This window comes from Onychomys torridus, chromosome 3 (assembly GCF_903995425.1).
Source record: "Onychomys torridus chromosome 3, mOncTor1.1, whole genome shotgun sequence".
In the NCBI taxonomy this organism is placed as follows: Eukaryota; Metazoa; Chordata; class Mammalia; order Rodentia; family Cricetidae; genus Onychomys; species Onychomys torridus.
This window is the reverse complement of record NC_050445.1, coordinates 39,361,932-39,383,890: the sequence shown is the minus strand read 5'-3', so window position 1 is coordinate 39,383,890 and position 21,959 is coordinate 39,361,932. Positions and strand designations below refer to the sequence as shown.

General features: G+C 38.1%; 1 protein-coding gene across 2 annotated transcripts in view; it reads right to left on the bottom strand.

Moving 5' to 3' along the window:
- Copg2 (COPI coat complex subunit gamma 2) overlaps positions 1 to 21,959 on the bottom strand; it is a 121,932-nt gene that overhangs the window by 27,474 nt on the left and 72,499 nt on the right. For both annotated transcript variants that reach the window (XM_036180688.1, XM_036180689.1), the window contains 8 exons: positions 12,080 to 12,175; positions 11,077 to 11,320; positions 8,535 to 8,610; positions 7,636 to 7,739; positions 6,559 to 6,684; positions 5,898 to 5,960; positions 5,282 to 5,421; positions 4,316 to 4,487 (listed from right to left, as the gene is read on the bottom strand). In XM_036180688.1, the coding sequence (XP_036036581.1) occupies positions 4,316 to 4,487; positions 5,282 to 5,421; positions 5,898 to 5,960; positions 6,559 to 6,684; positions 7,636 to 7,739; positions 8,535 to 8,610; positions 11,077 to 11,320; positions 12,080 to 12,175 (1,021 nt within the window). The remainder of the gene's footprint in view (positions 1 to 4,315; positions 4,488 to 5,281; positions 5,422 to 5,897; positions 5,961 to 6,558; positions 6,685 to 7,635; positions 7,740 to 8,534; positions 8,611 to 11,076; positions 11,321 to 12,079; positions 12,176 to 21,959) is intronic.

The following is a 21,959-nucleotide window of genomic DNA, read 5'->3' as shown; positions in this document are numbered from 1 at the left end:
TTAGCCGGACCCAGGAGAGTTGTGAGGAGGTGAGGAGTCGGGACAGAGCACAGAGGAGCTGGTCAAAGCAGCAGGAGCTAAGAGAGCAGAGGGTGCGGAGAGGCTCAGGGAAAGGCACTATACCAAGAAGGTACACTCAGGATTTTTGGGGAAAAGAGAAGATGAGGTGTTCACTTCAGCCATGACAATTGGGGTAGGGTGGGGGGCAGGACAGTATCTAGAAAATAATTGGGAGCACTATGCCATTGAAAACCATGGCAAGATGGCTCAGATGAGACAGTGCTTCCAAGCAAGAAAACGTTTTTCCCCCACGAGGGTAGACCTAAGAAGCTAGGTTGGTTATAGGTGAATTCAGAGAGCACCTGGACTCACAAGAGCTTGCCCCAGGCTTAGAGGCTGGCAATGGTGGGAGCAGGAAAGTGCAAATCAGGAAGTGATCAGATAGGGCTGCAAAGACTCCTGAGTCCATGAGAGTCATTTGGAAGGTTCCAAGAAAAGTGTTGGGGAGGAATCAGGATGTCTTTGGAGAAGTTTACATGAGAAAAATATAAGAATGGTCTTACAAGAATTAATCGTGCATCCAAATTAGAGAGACACTGAAGAAGGTGGCCATAGGATGGTAACACACACTTTGGATCAAACTGGTCACAGCTGATGAGAAATGAGAGGGCAAGGGGAGAGTAGAACCAACTGAAATTGTGGTTCACCCTTGACAGTGGAGCCTGTGCAGGAAAGCAAAAGGCGGAATCCAGGGTTTCCAAGATGGGGGGTGTTACCAGATCTCCAGGTTAAGCAATAAATGATACAAAGACTTTCAAGGCCTAAACAGAGTTGTCTTTATAAGAGAGGCAAGTCAGGTGACAAATATATTACGGAAACAACTTCACTGTTTTAAAAAAAACAGAAGAGCATTAAACAAAAATCACAGGAAAATAGTAACATCATCACATGGTTAAGGATAAAATCAGGAAGTAGGAGTTGGGTTTAGGGTTTAGTGGCAGGAAAATCACAAGTTGAAGGCCAGCCTGGGATACAGAGGGAGACCCTGTATTAGAAAGAGAAACAAAACAAACAGAGAGAGAGAGAGAGAGAGAGAGAGAGAGAGAGAGAGAGAGAGAGAGAGAGAGAAAGAAGGGTAGGGGGGAGGGACAGTTCAGAGAAGAGTTGGACATAGGCTGAAATATATTTATCATGGCCTGCAACACAGCCCAAATGGAAAAGAGGTACTGTTAATGGAATTGGGCTATATGACTAGTGTTCATTTTATATCATCTGGGAATTACTTAGGACATTTTGAATGGTCAGATGGGTAGTGCTGCTCAATGAAGATCTATTCTGAATTAGGAATAAAGGAAAACAGGAATTGTATACATTAAGAACTTATCAACACAACATTTGGCTGCCTAAAAGCTTTATCGGCTATCACTTAAATAAGGAGAACAAATGATCTCACATAGATGAGTTTGTGAATGGCTTGATCCACAATCTTCAGAAGCCAGTATCTGATAGCCAAGGATGTTTACAGATTGAGCAAAGAAAGGTATAATTAATGGAATAATATTCTGGAGAATACTGGAGGGCATGTATCTTTTGAATTGCAGAAGAACTGATTTTAAAGATGATTAAAGGAAAAGATTTAAGCAATTCCAGAATTAAACAAAATGATGTCTATTATTACTGTGTCTGGTGCCAGATCAGACTTACACAAATAAAATTATTTGTTCAATTCAGAGTCAGTATGTGGTAGGGCCAGTATTCAAATTATTATACCTATCTATTAAATCCACATTCCTCTCTAATATTATTTTCAAGTTGAAGGAAATCATAACCAAGAACTTATATTTTTTCCCTTGTGACCATAAGGAAAAATATTTTCTGAGGTAAGATAGATATTAGAAGTGATAAATTTTGAAATGACTAAGTTTTAATTTTTAAAGTATCTGCAATGGAAAAAAATTAAATGTTAAAAAAAAAAAAGGATGAGAGGAGGGATAAAGACTCCATTACCACCTATGTCCTGGTATTTCGCTTCATTCATTACAAAGTAGAGTTGTGATTGGCTATGGATTAAAACTTCATGAATTCTAATAAAAACTAAAGAATAGAAAGGAGTTATCATGCATATGGTAGGTCAAACATGAAAATTTTGAAACAAGATTATATTTTATAACCACATTTTACCACTGATCAGGAAACCCTCTGAATCTAAACATAAAGAAATTCTCTAATTGCCAAATTTTTTAAACAAAACCCAAATAGTCCATGGCCAGTAGACCAATAGTTGAAACCTCTGGGCTAATAATGTGTAAGATCTGTTTTAAAAAGAAGTCACCTCCTCAGTGAAGAGGGCTGAGGCGATGTCTCTTCTTGTCTTGGTGGATGTGTTTAATGTTACTGTTGTTTTCCTATAATATATGTAACTACTGTAATTTCAATATGGCTGTTTTGTGTATTTTGGTATTGTAAAACTGTGCTTATTCTTTTAATCCCATTCCTTGGGTTGTGGTCCCCTGAGTTATCCCACATCAGAGTGAACCTGAAGAGCGTGAGTAGCTAATATTCTCAACTGGGAGGGACTGGGGTTTTCAATGGGTTCAGATTGCACTTCCCTTTGTAAGTGGTAAAGTAATGACATTCCTTAAAAATAAAACAACCCATATGTTTAGTGAGAAGTACAGTGATTGTAGAGGAATTCTGAAGCAAGGGAAGATGGCTGTTGGAAAAAACAGATAATATGCACAGTCTCCTGGGATGATGGCAAGAGACTTAGAGCTACATTAAGGCTGAACCCAGGTACAAGTTTGGAACAACGGCAAATAAAATTAGTTTCCTTGCATGAACAGAAAGTTTAATTATTCCTAACTGACATACTTCAGATACATATACCTAGAGAGAAAACCAGAGCAGGTGAGCGAAGTAAAGCAACAAGGAAACAGAACGTGAAGCATTTCACAAAGGAATAAAGGAAGTCATGAAATTTAAAGACAGATGGCCATCAGTGTCCAGATAGGAAAGTGCCTTCCCACCCAGGGGGTTACAGATCCAGATGGCTGTACGACACACACACAGTTCCACTCAAGATCAGAGGGAACAACCTGGGGTTCGGACTCAGCAATGGTGCCAACATGAATCTACCTCGTGCCAGAGTCTGAGTAGTCTAGTCTAGCACCCAATACGATTAAGACTGGCCAGGGCTCCCAGATTAAGACTGGCCAGGGCTCCCATGAATGAACACTGAAGAAGGGATTTAGGAGAGGGGCTATAAAAATAAATCGGACTCAGCCCCAAATATAACTCAATGATGATTGGGGATAACTATTTACTTTTATGATTTCTTGTAACTCTGTAATTTCCCTGATGTTTGTTAATACTGTTAATTTCTGTATTTCCTGTACTTAACTAGTAGTAAAAATTGTTTAAATATTAATGTGGTACGTGTGCTTATTTCTGGGAAAGCTGGTAACTACTGTTAGGGGGTCTGCAGTGAGTATGGGATCACTGAGTGGGGTAATGAATTCAAGTGTGATAGATTCCAACATTTATAAAGAATATACTGTCTAGACTACCCTAAATCCTAAAATTCTAAATACTATGCCCGGCACTAGCAGTTGGCTTTCTCTCTCTCTCTTTTCTTTTTTTTGCTTTTTCGAGATAGTTTCTCTGTGTAACAGCCCTGGCTGTCCTGGAACTCACAGAGATCCACCTGCTTCTGCTTCTGCTCCCCGAGTGCTGGGATTAAAGGTGTGCACCACCACTGCCTGTCTCTTTTAGACCCCTTATGCCTCCCCCACACCAAGAATGAACATAGGTCAAGTAAATGATAAAGCCTTTCTCAAATATGGACACAAAATGGTTGTCTAAGCTTATTAAGCTGAAACATTGCAGACCACAGCCTTATACTACAAGATGCTTAAAATGATATGTTAAAATGCCAACCATCTGCTAAATAACCAAGCTTTCCCAGGAGCTCTGGAAAGAAACATCGTCATTCTTGTAAGACATAGCAGGTATTAGAACCTTCAGTCATGGTTACACTGTTTCAACAGATAACCTGAATTCTTTTTGGGGCTATGACTATATGCATTCAGCTTCTCTTTTAACATTATCAGCAGCAAGTTCTTCTTACAGATTTAGTTTTGAAAGTAGTATTTCTACAAAAGTAACCAATTGTATAAACATACCCCTCCCCCCACAACATTAAGTTCTGGAAAGACCCATATTCTTGAACATTAAATACTTGTCTAGACATTCTAAGAGCTCAAGAGGTGATGCATTTTAGTCCACTAAGAATCTTCTCCCTTCTAAGAGTTAGTACCTGCTATAGGATCCTCCTCTGGCAAGCGAACAAGTGTGTAACATATTCCTGGCTGATTGTAAGTAAGGCTGGGGGCTGGGATGTAGCACAGTACTTCATAGGAATCGGATGGTTCCATCTGCACTGTTACTTTTTCCAGCAGCTGGTCATTCAGAGTGTTGGTACAATCAAACTGAAAAGTCAGCAACAGAAAAGTTGTAAAGAATAAGAGATATTTTCCGACAAGTTGTTTCTATTCATTCATAGTCCACAGTTCAACTCTGGAATCCACTGTATTCAACACTATGAATAGCACTATAAATCTCCTAAGAAGTTTTTTTTTTTTTTTAAGCATTGAACCCAGGTCTCACAACTGCCAAAGAATGTGTTCCCAACTCCCCTTTGACTGCCTCTCTGAAACACTGACAGGCTTCTTTCAGTTTGTCTGTTGAGCCACCAATGTCTCTCTCTCTGATACTGTCTCTACAAAGTGATACAAATCTGACACCTATCAAATCTAAGTTCTTTGAACAACCCGCTTAGTTTACCTTGTTTAAATGCTGACCCCCCCCCCCCCCCCCCCGAGACAGGGTTTCTCTGTGTAGCTTGGCTCCTTTCCTGGATCTCATTCTGTAGACCAGGCTGGCCTTGAACTCACAAAGATCCGCCTGGCTCTGCCTCCCAAGTGCTGGGATTAAAGGCATGTGCCACCACTGCCCGGCTTAAATGCCGATTTTTAAAACAGTTATACTATACATTGTCTATTTCTCGAGACACTCAATTTTATATCCTTTAAAATTTTAGTTATCAAAAATAGTCTATCAGAAGAAGAAACCTCTACACCTCTGAAAAGGAAACTAGAATTATTGCTAAATTAACCCTCTGTGAAAAGAACTAGAATCATAAACTAAAGGGAAGTGCTATTTGGCTCCAAGAAAGCAGCTTATATTTAAAGGCCTAGAAAGAACCAAGAGTTCTTTATCTCACCTGGAACACAATGTGGTCAGTAAACACATGCTTGATACAGCGCACGAAGTACTCTGTCTCAGCTTCTGTGAGCTGAACAGGCTCAGAAGACTTGAACAAGGGCCCCAGACTCATAAACTCAGGAATGGCAGCCAATTGTTCTGTTAAGCACAAAGAGAAAGAAAAGTAGAAGCATACTATGAAGAAGACAGGAAGAGACTTTATTAAGATGCTTTAGTTACCACAGAAGAGTACTCTGTAGTACCAGAGAGTAGTACTCTGTGACTTTAGTAATAACTAAACACTCAACCAGTGGTATCCAAGCTTCTGTGAAATCATTCTTTAAGTTATCAAGTTTATATACTAGATTTCTACATGTAGTGGGGGTGGGGAGGAGAAACTAAATTGCTAATTTCTTTCCCTCTTAACCAACAAAATATGCACCAGAAAAATATTCTCAGGTAATAAATTAGTCACTGGAAAGTCCATGGACACCAGGTGATTCCAGTCACTATAACCTATGACACAGGAACACTTACTGAACTGAGAATTAATCAAATTGAAGAAAAGCGGTGGATGTTACTAATTTATAATGCCTACGGATTAAAGATTATGACTTGTACTCATAAAAACATACCTTGGAAAATATCTTGCCTGGAAGGAGCCAATTTTTCTGGCTTAGGAGTCACAAGTGTGATTTCTATAAAGAAGGATATAAGCAATCAAGTGAGTTTCTTTCCACTTTTAGATAACCTTGCATACAGAAAGAGAGGAAGGCAGTAACTTCTAGCAGATACACAGTGGCAAACAGCTCTAAGTATTATGACAGTTTGTATTAAATAACTTAAAGAAAACCTTTTCGTCTTGGGACATTTTCCTGTTCTTACTTTTGGGTAAAACCCAAGAGACTTAAAATTAAAATTCTAAATTTAAACAATGTCATCTATCTTAGTACTAAAAGATCACCAATGGTGCACACCTTAAATTCCAGCACTTAGGAGGCAAAGGCAGGTGGGTCTCTTTGAGTTTGAGACCTGCCTAGTCTATAGCATGAATTCCAGGAAAGGGCTATGTAGAAAGACCCTATCTCAAAAAACAAACAAAAATTTGAAAAATTAAAGAGAGAAACTATGGTGCTTTTAAAAGCTTTTTCTCGTTTTACTTTCTGGGTTAGAAGATATGCTAATATTTACAAGTTTGTTTGTTTTTTAAATAAATTACTTACACACACACACACACACACACACACACACACACACACACACTGAAAAACTAACAGAGTTAAACAGTTCTTTTACCTGACTTCTGTTCAAAGACAGGAGCCATAGCAAGAGGAATGGACTTCAAGTCAAAGGGTTTTTCTGAAGGTTCTAGGGTATACTGGTGTAAGGCCTTTTCCATCCCTTGTATAGAGACTGTCAGACCTATAAACAGGAAAGTCTCAGTATTATAATCTCTTCTAAAAGCTTTCTGAAGGAAGAGAAACACATTTCAAAAGACTATAGCAATCAGCTTTAAGTACTATGACACATTTTATATTAAATGACTTAAAAAAAACCTTTTCATCTTAGGACATTTTCTTACTCTTGCTTCTGGGTAAAACCCAAGAGAATTGAAATTAAAATCCTAAATTTAAACAATGTCATCAATCTTATTACTAAAAGATCTCGAACAACCTTTCATAGGGATGGCCTAAGACCATTGGAAAACACAGATATTTACATTACAATTTGTAACAGTAGCAAAATTAGTTATGAAGTAACAACAAAAATAACTTTATGGTTGGAGTTACCATAACATAAGGAACTGTATTAAAGGATCACAGCATTAGGAAGGTTGAGAACCACTGGCCTAGCCTAAGTAATCCAATTAAAGATTACTATATAAAACTACCGTATAAACTTATAAGCTGCCTTATTTCCTCCAAGGAAACACGGGAGCAGAGCATAAAAATGTCAGCAATATGCAAGCATCTCTCAGGAACTCAAATATCGTAGCTCTATGGGCTATGCAGAGAGACCCTGTCTCAAAAAACAAAACCAAATGAAAACAGAAATGGGAAAACAAAACCAAATGAAAACAGAAACAGAGCCATGGAAGATGAAGCCTAAGAAGAACCAGGGATAAGCTGTATTTTTTGGACCCTTTTATATTTTTAAAAATATATTCTTATACATTATTTCATAAAGAACTGCAATTACCAAATTAGAAAATACCTTTGTAAATATGAGTTTCCCTAGAAATGGAATTACACTCAAAGATTAAAACCATGCAACTGCCTAAAGGAGTCAGCTAATACGTGAATCACCATAAAACAGGCTTGACTATGGGGTGAACAAAAGTGTTAGGTCTCCATAATCCTGACTCTCACTGACCATTGAAGATATATGTAGCATTCAGGGCCATCTGTCTCTGCTGCAGCACATTCAGGTAGAAGGTAGCTCGGTCCCGTACCTCATCATCAGTATCCATCATACACCTGTTTAGAAGAAATGGCAGAGAAATGTTTCTATAGTTTACCACTATTCCTGTAGAGCATAGTAGAGGTCATCTGATAAGATTTTCATGACAGAGTTCAATAATCAACACAGGCTCCTAAATTTTCCACAATTCTTGATCTATTATGAATTACTAAAGAAATGCTCCTATTGAAAATCAGAGTTACTATATTAGCAGGCACTGAAGTCACTAGGAAGAACACAATCACATGACATAACAATGTAGTCTAGCCTTGAACCTCTAATTACAAGAACCCAAAAAAGACTTAGCTTTCCTAAACTAAGAAACAGAAATGTGTCTCTAAGGAGACACAGAAAACTAGCAATCAGTACTGTTTAAATGGCAATCTGCTTCATTTAAACTCGTCAGTCTTGGTTTATAATTTAATTGCTTTAATTATAAAGTGCAATCACAAAATATTTGCTAAAAAGGCCTTTTCTTCACTAACTAGGGAGTTATGAAGATCATGAAAGGCTACTATCAATTATTCATATAAATCATTTAATATCTTTTTGAAGTTAGTGCTTACTGTACAAATTGAGGCACATATGTTTACCTTACTCTTTCAAAATCATGTAAAAAAAATCCCAAACTCAAATCTCACATGCATCTTGCACGTACATAATTATCAGTAAAGAAAAAACCCATTTGCCCCTGACTAGCTCCATTAGCTCTACTCTTTGCCCTGCAGTGTGTCTGACATAGTGTGATGAGGTTTTCACTACTTAGCTACATGGACTCTTTATTTTTCCAAAGTTGACATTCTTTTACATACCTTTGTAAGAGTACAAGGATGCTTGGGAGAAGGCTCTCATTCTGAGCTCCAAATTTGGCCAAAGCACTCACAGCAGCTGTTGTGAAACATAGAATACAGCAACATAAGTACTGGCTGCTTAGAGGTCAGCAATGAGCATTCAAAAACAAACCAGACACTTGGGAGGCCAGGGTAGGAAGACTATTCAAAGTCTGAGACCAGCATGGGCTACATGTTGAGTTCCAGGCCAACATGGGCTACACAGTGAGACCATGTATTAAAAAACAAGTAAACAAAAAACCCAAACCAAAAGCAAATTAGAGAAGCAGCTAGTATTCAGTGGAAATAAAGCCTTGTTTCATTGGCATTTTCTGGATTACTTCAGCATAAACAGAACTGTGAAGCGTCTTGCAAGCTCTACACAGGAACATTAGACATTCAGCGAGGGAAAAGAATCATGTGTATATGTGTGTGAGCTGTCTCGACCCTATAACAGCCTCTCATATAGCCTCTGACATGATTCAATTCAAATTTCAAACAACTAGTGCCAAGAACCTATTATTAAAATTCCTTTCACTCAACCAAGATTCAATGATTACCTAGATTTTATGTGGCGGTGTAGCAAAAACTGAGGGGTAGAAAGATAAAAGACATGGTCTCTGACATAAGGAGTCAGAGTGCAGTGAGAAAGACAAATAAGAAACGGGACTATCTTGCCAGGGGCTGGAGTGATGGCTCAGTGGTTAAGAGCATTGGCTGCTCTTCCAGAGGTTCTGAGTTCAATTCCCAGCAACCACATGGTGGATCACAGCTATCTGTAATGAGATCTGTTGCCCTCTTCTGGCCTGCAAGGACACATGTAGGCAGAACACTGTATATACATAATAAACAAATAAATCTTAAAAACAACAACAACAAAAAACAACAACAACAAAAAAACCCCGACTATCTTGCCTAGTAAATCTCTGGCAGAACTATATCCAAGATGTTCAAGATCTAGATAAGTGCAGAGATGGGGGCTTGGGTCAGACATGGAAGTGAGAGACTACTGCAGTTAGTTTTGTACAACAGTTTGGCCAGAGGAAAAAGGCAGGACAAGAGTATTAGAAAGAAAAACAAATCAAAATGTCCTGTACCCAGAGCTGAAACTGTAATTACTAGACTTGAGTAAGAAAGGCTGAGCACTGGACCCACATTAGAATGAAAATGAGAGACTAGAGGTAAACTAAAAACCATACATAGCTCAAACCTCAGTGTTTTAATTCAAGGTTACACTATCCCACATAGGTATAGGAAATACTTTTTATTAGTTTTAATTATGCAAAGTGTATAAGCTTGTGTGTAGGTATGTACACCTGAGTGCAGGTGCTAGAGGAGGCCAGCAGTATCAGATCCCCAGGAGCTGGAGTGACAGGTGGAGCCAAATTCAGGTCCTTGGCAAGAGCAGTAAGTACTTTTAACTGCTAAGTCGGCTTTCCAGTCCAAATGTGTGTTATTTTAATGCCCATTCTTCATATTTCACTAACCAAGTGTCTGTGACACTAGAAGCAGATCAGCTAGGGATCAGAAATGAACAAAGCCTAACCCTGGATCAAGGACAGCAACTAAGAGAGTGAGGAAGGCAGGACAGAGGCAACCGTGACAGGACTGTGGTGAGGATGAGGAGGTTGCAAAGCCATGACCTAAGTTTCTGCCTTGAGTGAGGACCAAGTGAAGATGGCAGTTGGGATTAGTTTGAATTTCACTTTATATCTGGGGGGTGGATGGTGGACATTGATTCAGGAGAGTCATGTCTATCAATAGAGCTCCAAAAACCAATCTAGAAGAATGTATCCAGTGATAGGACAATTCTAAGGATGGCCAATTAATGAACTAGAAAGAAAGACTATAAATAGGACCAAAGAATGAGACAAAAATGAAATACACTGTGAAAAATCAAGGGAAGAGAGTTTCATTAACAGTCAGTCAACAGTATATCAAGTTGAGATGTGAACTAAGATAAAAATATTACGTAGTCTGATTCTCCAGCTCACTTATGTGTGATTTTAAAAAGTAACTTGAGACAACAATTTAAAGAGGGCTAATTTTATTGAGCTGAGAAGAAAATGGGCAAAGAACATATGAAGGCAGCTCTCTAGTGATGGCTTCTTTGAGTATATCTGGAAATGATGTGCAAGGGTAAGGTCAGGAGGTAATGGGAGACAGGACTGCAGGAGAATTTACCTAGATTAGACTAGAATCATTTAAAATACATGTACGGACACACGCACACACTGCATACAGTCTTACTTACCTGTTTAATGAACAAATAAGAGGTACCATGTAGAAATGAGTTCAGTAATAATGTTCCTGTCCCACTGAGAGGTAAGGGCTGCGGGACTCATATAAGGGAAATCTGCATGGCAGCTGGAACACCAAGGAAGAGCTGTATATCTAGACCCTGGGTCTCCTCCAAAATCACAGCACACCTATAACTTCGGTTTTCAATTTCATTACTACCCTCTTGAATTACATCTTTTTAAAGAGTAGCAATGACATCACTAGTTGTATTCTAATGACTCACCAGCTCTGACAGCCTCATTTTCCAGGACTACCCTATTAAAAATGAATCTGATATACTTGGAGGGGACTGGAGTTCTAGGGCCCTCTTTGCCCAGTAAGTGTAGAATCTTAGTAGCCAGAACGGTGTGTTCACAGTCCTCAATGAATTCACAGAGGTGGGCTAGACCAGCTTCTTTACTCTCAGGGTTCTCTTCCACAATGCTGATTATGCAGTCCACAATGGCCTTTTTGTATTCAAAACCTCCCTAATAAAAGAAGAGAAGATAAAATTGCCATCTGTTCTTAGGACTCCCCCCTCCCACCAACTACCACCACCAATGCCATTCCCATTCTCGGGACTTTTTTTTTTTTTTTTTAGAAATGCTTATATTTCAGTATTTTTCACTACCCTATCTCCATTTTAAGGATTCATGCTTATAATATTTCAATTAACTTCCTTTATTTAATATAGCAATAACAACAAAGTTTTTTCCCCTTCAAGTGGGAAAATAAATAGCCATGATAATACAGCAAATGGAATTATGCATAGTATTTGAGAGGCACACAGAAATGAGAAAGAAATATATTTAATATACGATAAAGACATGTGCTTAAAATACTAATGAGAGGTCCTGGGTTGAGTTGGAGCAAGTGCAAAAGGAAGTGAGGAATGGACATGATTAAGATACTTTGAACATATGTCTAAAATTTTCTGTGAATAAAAAATTAAAATACAAACCATGGGTCAGGCGGTGGTGGCGCACGCCTTTAATCCCAGCACTTGGGAGGCAGAGGCAGGAGGATCTCTGTGAGTTCAAGGCCAGCCTGGGCTACCAAGTGAGTTCCAGGACAGGTGCAAAGCTACACAGAGAAACCCTGTCTGGAAGACCAAAAAATAAAAATAAAAAAATACAAACCATGTAGAAGTGAGTTAAAAACAACAATAACAAAACACTGATATTTAACAGTAATCAAGGGAATTTAAGAGAACAACTTCCTATGTTTAAAAAGTAGTTTCTACCTACATCATCTCGAAGCATGTTGGAAAGAAAAGTCATCATGACGCTGTGCTTTCGAGGGTACTTCTGACAGAGAGCACTAATGGCCTGTACAACCACCACCTATGGAAAAACAGAACAGTCAAAGGAGTTGAAAAACATTCCTCGTACTTGGTTAGGATTTTTCAACAACAATAAGATACCTGATCTCCTCTATGGTGATACACACATTTAATATGATGGCAATAAAAATTTTCATGAAATCAGGAAACTTTATTTTGATAAGGAAAACAAACAAAGCACAGCTAGGAAAAGAATAAAATGGCTTTGATGGGGGTTAACAGCTGCTAACAGGGCCCAACAAAGCTTATTAAAAACTGTGGCAGTGGTGTACAAACAGGTACATAGAGCAGGAAAAACAAGCACATAAGGAACTTGAGTAAAACATAAAGGTATAAAGTGTATCTGAAGTGAACATGAGTGAATTCCTCCATACTGAAGGGTAAGGATTCTAACAATGACTAAAAATCAAATGGAATGGACAAAAAGACTGACAAATAGAACTATACAAAAAACCAAACAAACCCAATTAACAACAAAACCAAAACCAAATGAAAACAAACAAAAACAAAACTTATGCATTACAAACCCCATTCTAATACAGTAGATAAATGGAAAACTGGGAGAGAAAATTTGTCACGTTTCATGTTTGTATCCTTAACATACAAAAAGTCTTTTAAAAAATTGGGAAACAAAAACAAACTGTAGAAAACGTGGTGGAAAACCTCAACAGACAACTCACAAAGAGGTCTTCAGTGACCTTAGAAATGCAGACGGTGGTTAGAAACGCTGGGAACACATCAATGGGTGTGCCCAGCAAGTGTAAAGATCCAAGGGCAACTGCAATCCCAGTGCTCCTCCAGGGAGATGGCAGAAGGAAAGGGAGAATCTCGGGCAGCTTGCAGTGGACAAGCCAGCTTGGTGAGTGGGGTAGCAAACAGAGAACCTGCCTCAAACAAGGTGGGAGGAAAGGCCTGACACTCAAGATTGTCTTCTGGCCTTTACACATGTGCTCTAGCACGTGTGGACCCATGTCCACAAACATACTTGCACACAAACATGATGCAAACATACCAACAAGGATTTCAAATGGGAAAGATGTTTAATTTTTCTCATAAAAACAGAATTCAAATTAAAGCTACACACTAAAACACCATTTCTCATCCAAAAGGTTGGCAGAGTACAATAGGTAGGCATAATACAATAGCTCAACACACACTCCTGGTAAGATTATGGGGAAACTAATACTTTTATACACTTCTGGCAGCATTTAGCATGCTCTAGGAATGATGTGTTTATTATATTTAGCTTTCATACTAAATATGCCTTCAGGACACAGATCTAATGTTCTGAAAAATACATGGCCAGGGTATCCATTGCAGCACTGTTCCTTAACACAAAATAACTGTATACTACCCAAACAGGAGACTGCTTCAATAAGCTACATTCCAAACAATTGCTGGGGTATTATGCAGCTGTAAAGAAAAATTAAGCATCTCTGAGAGTTTGAGGCCAGTCTGGTCTACAGAGCAAGTTCCAGGACAGCCAGGGCACAGGGAAATCCTGTCTTGAAAAAACTGAAAATAAAAATAAAAATTAAAATAAAAAAAAGAAGCACATCTCCTTCCAAAAATTTTGAATGGCTTCTATTTATTTTTAAGTTGAAAAAGGAAAAACCCTGTACAAAAAGAGCGCAAACAGTATGCTATCTTTGATGTACAATAAAACAAGAAACATGCATTTATCTCTTATATTTATAAAAGGTGTACTAAAGAAGATAAATGTGCAAGCAAATAAAGTCTTATAAGGAAGTATGGGAGGTGATATGAGAAGAAGTGATATTCTTCTGAAAATATCAGTACTTCTTTGATTAGTATAATGTTCTACATATCAAAACTGAAATAATTAAAATGGTAGGGGCAATACTAAAACTGAAATCAAGCTGAAACAAATTAGTCAATTTGTACTATAGAAGATTTATGGTAACTGTACTAAAATAAAAGAATCCAAGTAATATGGACAATATTCAACCACTCTATATATAGAGTACTAACAGCTCTCATATTATACACACAGAAAACAGCAGTAGTTAACACTAAGGTTCACTTAGCTTTTTATTATTTCATTTATACCTTAAAACAACTCTAGGGGGGTGATTATTACTATTATCATCTCCTTGGTATAGCCAAGGAAACTGAGGCAGCCAGAGTGACATATCTAGTATGTCATAAAACTAAACCCAGGCATTTAGGAGTTATTTTCTTTTTCTTTTTTTAAGACAGGGTTTCTGTGTGTATAGCCCTGGCTGTCCTGGAACTCGATTTGTAGAGCAGGCTGGCCTCAAACTCAGAGACCTGCCTGCCTCTGCCTCCTGAGTTCTGTAATTAAAGCTGTGTGCCACCACTGCCTACCAGAGGTCATTTTCTTTTTCTTTTCTTTTCTTTTTTTTCTTTTTTTCTTTTGAGCTGAGGATTGAACCCAGGGCTTAGTGCTTGCTAGGCGAGCGCTCTACCACTGATCTAAACCCCAACCGTGAGGTCATTTTCTTAACCACACATATTCCTCCAAAATTAATTGCTTGATCTGATATTTAAAATGAATCTTGTGTATACAATTTTGTAGGGAATATATTTAAGAGTAAAACTGCTGGGTCACACACAGGGCATGGATTCATTCAGCTTTATAAATACTGCCAGTTTTCCAAAATGACTGTACCTATATATATGCAAGTTTTGGTCGGCCTCATCTTCATCAAGGTAGGGAGGGTCCTAGAGACTTCCAAAACAAAACAATGTGGACTACTACCATTGCCCTTAGTAGCTTCTGAAAACTTGAAGGTAAGATTCTACTGCTGAAGACACCACACACTTTGGATGCCAGGCTTTCATCCTGCTTTTAATTATGGGTCCAAGGGAGGAGTCAATGCTTTTTAATAAAAGAAATGTTTAGGTACATGTTTTATTTATGGTAATTTTGTAAGATTAAATGTTTGCTTTCAAGAAGGAAAACAGGACTATTGAAGACTGACCCTGAAGAAAACAAATAGACCCCTTCATCTCAAGTTTTTATCTTCTAGAATGCAAGGAATACAAAGGGCTTTTATGGGATATGGGATTAAAGTAAGAAAGCTTGCAGGAAATCCATGGGCTGAGCAAGGATGGTCTCTTTAGAATCCACCTTAGTCTGTTTTTCTTTAAAGTTATTTGAAATTACTTCTTAGGGTGCTGTGGTGGTTTGAAAGAAAATGGTCCCCAAAGGGAGTGGCACTATGAGTAGGTGAGGCTTTGTTGGAGTAGGTGTGGCCTTGAAAGAGGGAGTGTGTCACTTTGGAAGTAGGCTTTGAGGTCTCCTTTCCTCAAGCTACACTCAGTATGGTAGACAGTTCACCTCTTGTTGCCTGCAGATCAAGATGTAGAGCTCTCAGCTCCTTCTCCAGCACCATGTCTGCTTGTGTGCCACCATGTTTCCTGCCATGATGATAATGGTGATGATAATGGACTAAACCTCTGAAACTGTAAGCCAGCCTCAATTATGTTTTCCTTCATAAGAGTTGCTGTGGTCATGGTGTCTCTACACAGCAATTGAAATCCTAACAAAAACAGGTGCCATCTGCATTTTCTTTTTAGATTAACCAATATGAATGGGGTAGGAGAGGAAAATATGTGTAAAGGATGGCCCTTTAGAAGAGGAAGGAAAGGTGACACCCACTGTCCAGTCAAGGGGAAAGACAAGTCCACTGGTACAATAGTGGCAAGTCTGCTTTGGGGAGAATCAACAGTCTTCTGACTAGATGACCTTCTAAAAACTGTGCTGTGTCCACGTATTAGTGCTGCTGTCAGCTGTGCTCAGAGTCTTCTTTATATAGTGATCAACAGTGATACAAACAACTCATAACTCGTCAAGGTACTAGGAGTAAATGGCTGTTGAATACACAGCCATAAACAAGACCCCCTTAAAGGTTCATTCATACACACACACACACACACACACACACACACACACACACACACACACACACACACACACGAGAGACAGAGAGACAGAGACAGGGGGGACGACGCTCTACTACAAGGAACACTGTGGTGGAACAGGAAGGAGTGTGAAGTGCTGTGCAATGCTGACCTGCAGGCTTCCTAGGACTCTGCACTCTTAAACTCAGAGCAGGTGTACCGTGTAGAAGACTGGGCCCATCACCACCTTGTCATGAAATGGAGAGATGGAGAGAAGCCCATGGGCTCCATCCCTCTCTGAGGATTTATTCACAATTTATGGCTGACAGGGGAGGAAGACATTTTCTTCAGTAGTATAGTAAGGTACTCATGCTCCTGCAAACAACCTTAAGGAAACTCATTGGGAAGCAACCCACTGCCCCCACACATGCATAACATGAAAGTAGAAGGGAGGAGAGTTGGGGAAAGGATGTAGATTAGCAGGAAGTGGAAGAGTGGAGGATAGATTAGTAGGAAGTGGAGGGATGAAAGAAGGCAAAGAGGATACTGGTGTAAAAATGATTATGTATATGATGTATGAAATGTATACGTATATGTTTGCTGATATAAATCAATGAAAATGCAAACACAGGAAAGATAAAGGAAAGGAGAGAGAAAAGTTAACACAAGGTTAATGCCAAGACTCAGGGCGAGGGCAAAAATTGACATCCCCAATTAACAATCTCATATCCAAATTCTCCTCTCCCCAAATTAAAAAAACAAAAACAAAAACAAAAAACCCTTAATGTATCATTGTTCTGAAGATTTTCCTGTATTTTCACATTTACTGTATAAATATGATTTTTGCCTACAGTGTTACATTCCTCAGGGTCAATATTTTATCCTATTTGAATGGAATGTGGGATGACATCTGTAATGGCTGCTTTGTGCTGAGGAGGGATGAAGCTGGGGATTCTGGGAATAGAAGGTAAATATAAATTCTTTACTAGTTCTAGTCTGCACACCCGACTCTATCAAGAAATTACTCTCAGGCACGAGTAATCATGCTAAGGGTGCTGGCTTGCCCTTTCAATCCAACAGGACTTCTTTGAATAACTTTGCAGAAGCAGAACTGAGGCAGTAACTGATTACTATGGAATAATCCTTCTGCACACTGTGTGAATGTATGTCACTATGACTGGTTTAATAAACAAGCTAACTGGCCAATAGCTGAACAGAATAAAGTTAGGTTAGCAAAGCCAAACTGAGAATGCTGGGAGGAGTCACCAGCCAGATGCAGAATGAGTTGGATAGAGATAAAAGCCATGAGCCTCAGAATAGCACATAGATTAATAGAAATGGGTTAAGTTGTAAGAGCTAGTTAGTAAATAAGCCTGAGCTATCTATCAGCTAAGCATCTGAAATTAATATAAACCCCATAGTGTTTATTTAAGAGCAGCTGCAGGACAGAAAATCTCTGCCTACAAATGGCGCCTACAGTAGGGCACAGATCCACAGAAGACCTAAAAAAACTTTCAAAGATTCTAAGCAAACAAAAATGGAGCCAAACACAGCTTCCTAGTCTCACAGTCATGCCAGCTACAGAGCAGAGACGTGTCTCCCAGTAGCTGCCTGTGAGATGGAGCCAGACACCAACCACCATGAGCTAAGAGGTATGGTGGGTCCCTGCAGTCTCTCACATGGGCCCCAGTACAGAGAGAAGTCTGTCAGAGAAAGCTCTTACAGCATGCTGCATGGTGGGTTTAGAGTTTTTTCTCATGAAGACAGAAAAGGTTACAGATACTCAGTAAAGATAGATTCAGATGGAAAAAACAAACAAACAAACAAACAAACCTCTAAACAGGTTATAATGTATTTAAAAATATATGTAGGCTTGGGACAGAAAAGAAAAAGGGGCAGAGGAAGTCCTTAAAAAAGGAATAGAGTAATAAAAAAATATAATAAGATACCTAAAGATGGGAAAAACACAAAGAGTCTGGATCCTGTATATTATTGTGTTGTCTTTGAATTTTTTGGCTGTTAAGAGACACTAGATTATAAAAACTGCTAGATTCAACCAACCTATATATTTAAAAAATATCTTGACTTCAAAATTTAAGTCAAAAGATATACTACTTTGGAGGAGAGGTTATGCTTTTATTTCCACAGGAAATGAGAGACTATGGATTCATTCTGGGTTGAAGAAAATCAGGTTTGATCAAGGAAGACCCCCTGAAAAATCTTGACTACAAACACAAAGAAATAAACCTAGAAGAACTATAAGACATGTAATATATATTTTACCTGTTCAAACATAAAACAAAAAAAATTATCTTTGGCTGACTTGTGTATAATGCACAGTTATACCTGTATTAATGCAGATATATACGTTACCTGTAAAAGTTTATGTATTTTCAGAGCAAAGGGACCAAACACCAATGAAAACAGATGGCCCAGGTGATCCAGAACTTCAAAATGCCTCTGTTACAATCTCCTCAGAATTCTGCATCCAGAACAGCTTCAAGGCTGTTGGCTGAGATGATATAACCTCATAGAATATTCTAGTCAGGACTTGACCATAATCCTAAAATTTTTCAAGGTGCCCCAAAGACAACAGCACCCACAAACAACAGGAAACTATATAGATAACTATGCCCATGTCCCAAAAGATAGCTTATGGATATTATCATTTAGGGGTGGTTAGTTACAAGGTGTTATCAGGAATAGTCAGGAAAAAAAGCTAACCAAAGGAGATTAGATTTTGGGATATCATTCTGAAAAGAAAAGTAGAGGCTATAGAAACAAAATGATAAAAGAGTAGATGGTTAAATCTGCTTTAATCCCCAAAACAGCTATCAATCTCAAAATACTTTACAATGGTATGGATTTTAGTTTATTGATACAAATTTAAAGTTATTTCTGTTATACTGCTGTATATTTCTTCTCTTATTTAAGGTACTGTGCCTACGTAGCTCATTTAAAAATATAACATAATTAAGAAATACAGATTAACAGTCATCTATAATAGTCAAACTTACAGTCCCTGTCATTAGGTAACATTTCATCCTTCTGGGGTCTTTGATGGAATTAAACACTAAAAAGTTAAACTTTTAGTTTTCCTTAGTTATGATAGAAAGCAAATTAGGTATAAAACTTTGGACTCATCAAGGTAAGATAGACAATGGAGTATTTTCTCTAATTTTGCCAAATACAAATAGAATGGATGCTGTAACTGTAATTCTTACTTGATAACTGTTTTTGTTGTATATAATTTTACTATGTTAAAGTTAAAATCTTCCTTTTTAACTATATAAAAAGGGGCCATGCACTGTGCCACTATGTCACTTTGATTGGTTTAATAAACAAGTTGACTGACCAATAGCTGAACAGGATAAAGTTAGGTGAGAAAGCCAATCTGAGAATGCTGGGATGAGGAAGGGTGGAGTCAGAGGAGTCAGTCGCCAGTCAGACACAGAGGGAGTTGGACACACAAAATGAGATAGAGGTACTCATGGCAGCACACAGATTAACAGAAATGGGTAAGTTGTAAGAGCTAGTTAGTAATAACCCTAAACTATAGGCTGAGCATTTATAATTTATATTAAGTCTCCAAGTCAGTTATTTGGGAAGTGTCTGCCAGTTATTTGGGAGCAGGCAGTTAGGACAAGAGAACTCTGCCTACAATAGATGAACCTGACACATCCTGAACAAGACTGATAAAAGTATGCATGTGCATGAACATATATGTACATCTGTTTTATTCTGTGTCATGAAGATGTATTCACATGTTGTTGTTGTTGTTGTTTTTAACTACTTATTGTTTTGCTTTGTACAATCAAATCTGCGATCCAGACAGTACTAATTTCTGTCTATGGTGTGAGTGAAGGGGTTATGAATTACTTTTCCTCTATGTGATTATCTAATTTTGATAACTGATGTTTTAATAACATTTTATCACATTCAAAACAGTATCTAAAATCAAAGATATCAGAAAGAGTCAACAATGAAAGACAAGGAATCAAAAAGAAAGATTTAAAATAGATCTAGAAAAAAAAAGATATAATACAATGTTTGATGGCAGACAAAGACAAAGAAAGGTAAGCTGGGGAAGTGCATTTAAAATTAGAAAATACCAGCCAGGTGTGGTGGCACACATCTTTTATCCCAGCACTAGGGAGACAGATGCAGGCAGATCTCTGAGTCTGAGGCCATCCTGGTCTACAAAGTGAGTTCCAGGATAACCAGGGCTCCACAGAGAAACCTTGTCTCAAAAAACCAAAAATAAACAAACAAATAAGATAAAAATAAAACTAGAAAATACTGGTTTGGGTCTCAGTTATGCTGCTAATGCCAATATGATATTATGTCAGTCATCTTTCATCCTCAATCGATCCCCACCGTCATAAAAACCACAAAGAGCAGCATGAATATTAGTCATTTTTTATTAGTTTATCTAAGAGGACAATGGATCTCATATATGATTATGGTTATAAAGATCTGTAACAGGAACTTAAAAGTTAGAAGCTACTTTTGCTCAAAATCATAGACTTAGGTCTATAAGGTAACTTAAAGCAAGATGAAAGCCTGGCATCTACCTTATCTTATATCTGTCTCCTTTAACTTTGGGCCAGTCACCTGCTTAGTTTGCACAGAGGCAGGTTAATCCACTCAAGAAGAGCATTAAAAACTTGTGGTACCAATCCATTTCCATCCCCTTCAAGGCTGAAGACACAAAAGTAACATTAACTGAAACATTTCATTACTAACTGTATGATACTCCAAAGGATCCTAAGGTCTTCAGTCATGTCTTAAACCTGTACTTATCTTGGATTCTAGAAACAGAAGAACCTCAAGGACAGATCACCCCATTATGAAATCATTCACAGGCAGGAACAATCATTTTATGAGAACTGGCTTATCCCCTAAAGCATTAATGGCCTCTTGTAGGCTCCCACATCAAATTTAGTTCAGTCATTCCCTGTCACACTCCTCTCCAGAGCAATTAAAGGACCTAATGCCTATTGTAAAAAACAAACAAACAAAAAACCATACTGCTCTGGATAATAGAACAAAAATTTCAGGAGAAACCATAAAGTGAATACTTTGGCAGACTTCCATAAATGATCAAAGACTAAAGCTAAAGGTATGAATAAATGCCATTGTAATGGAAGGTCTTATAGACACAAGGCAGATGTAACAATAGTTGCACCCAAATCTTGGCATCCAAATTGGTCTCTTCAGGATGTAAATATTTAGCTTTTAGGAACTGGAACTTTATTTCAGGTAAAACAAAGCACAAGGTGGGTCAAGTGTAGAGGGTCAGAAGGGCAGAGAGGAAAATTAAAGCCATATGTACCTATTATAGCAATGAATTTATGGGGATGTGATTTGTTATAGCAATGGAATACCCAAATTAACATTCCTCCAATCTCAGAAATAAACCATAAACTAATGTATGTTTCTGGGGAAACTATTAAAAGGTATTATAAAGAACAGTCACTGACTATTCAAGTTGTACAAGAATGGCAAAACAACTGTTTATCTTTCAAAGGTACCAACAGCCCTACCTTTAAACTGGTTGAAACTGGTTGACTGACAAACCTGTCTGGGTGGAACAATGGCCTTTGACATCAGAAAAATTACAGGCCTTAGAACAGCTGGTACAAGAGCAGCTAAATGCTCAATATATTGAGGAATTGAATAGTCCTTAAATTCTCTTGTATTTGTTATTAAAAAGAAATCTGGAAAATGGAGAATGGTAACAGATGTAAAAGCTATTAATAAGGTGATTCACCCAATGAGCTCTTTACAGTCTGGAATTCCCCTGCCTTCTCTATTACCTAAAGAATAGTCTATTATAGTTACTGATTTAAAAGACTTTCTTTTATATAAAATTTATTAAAAAAATTATACTTTCA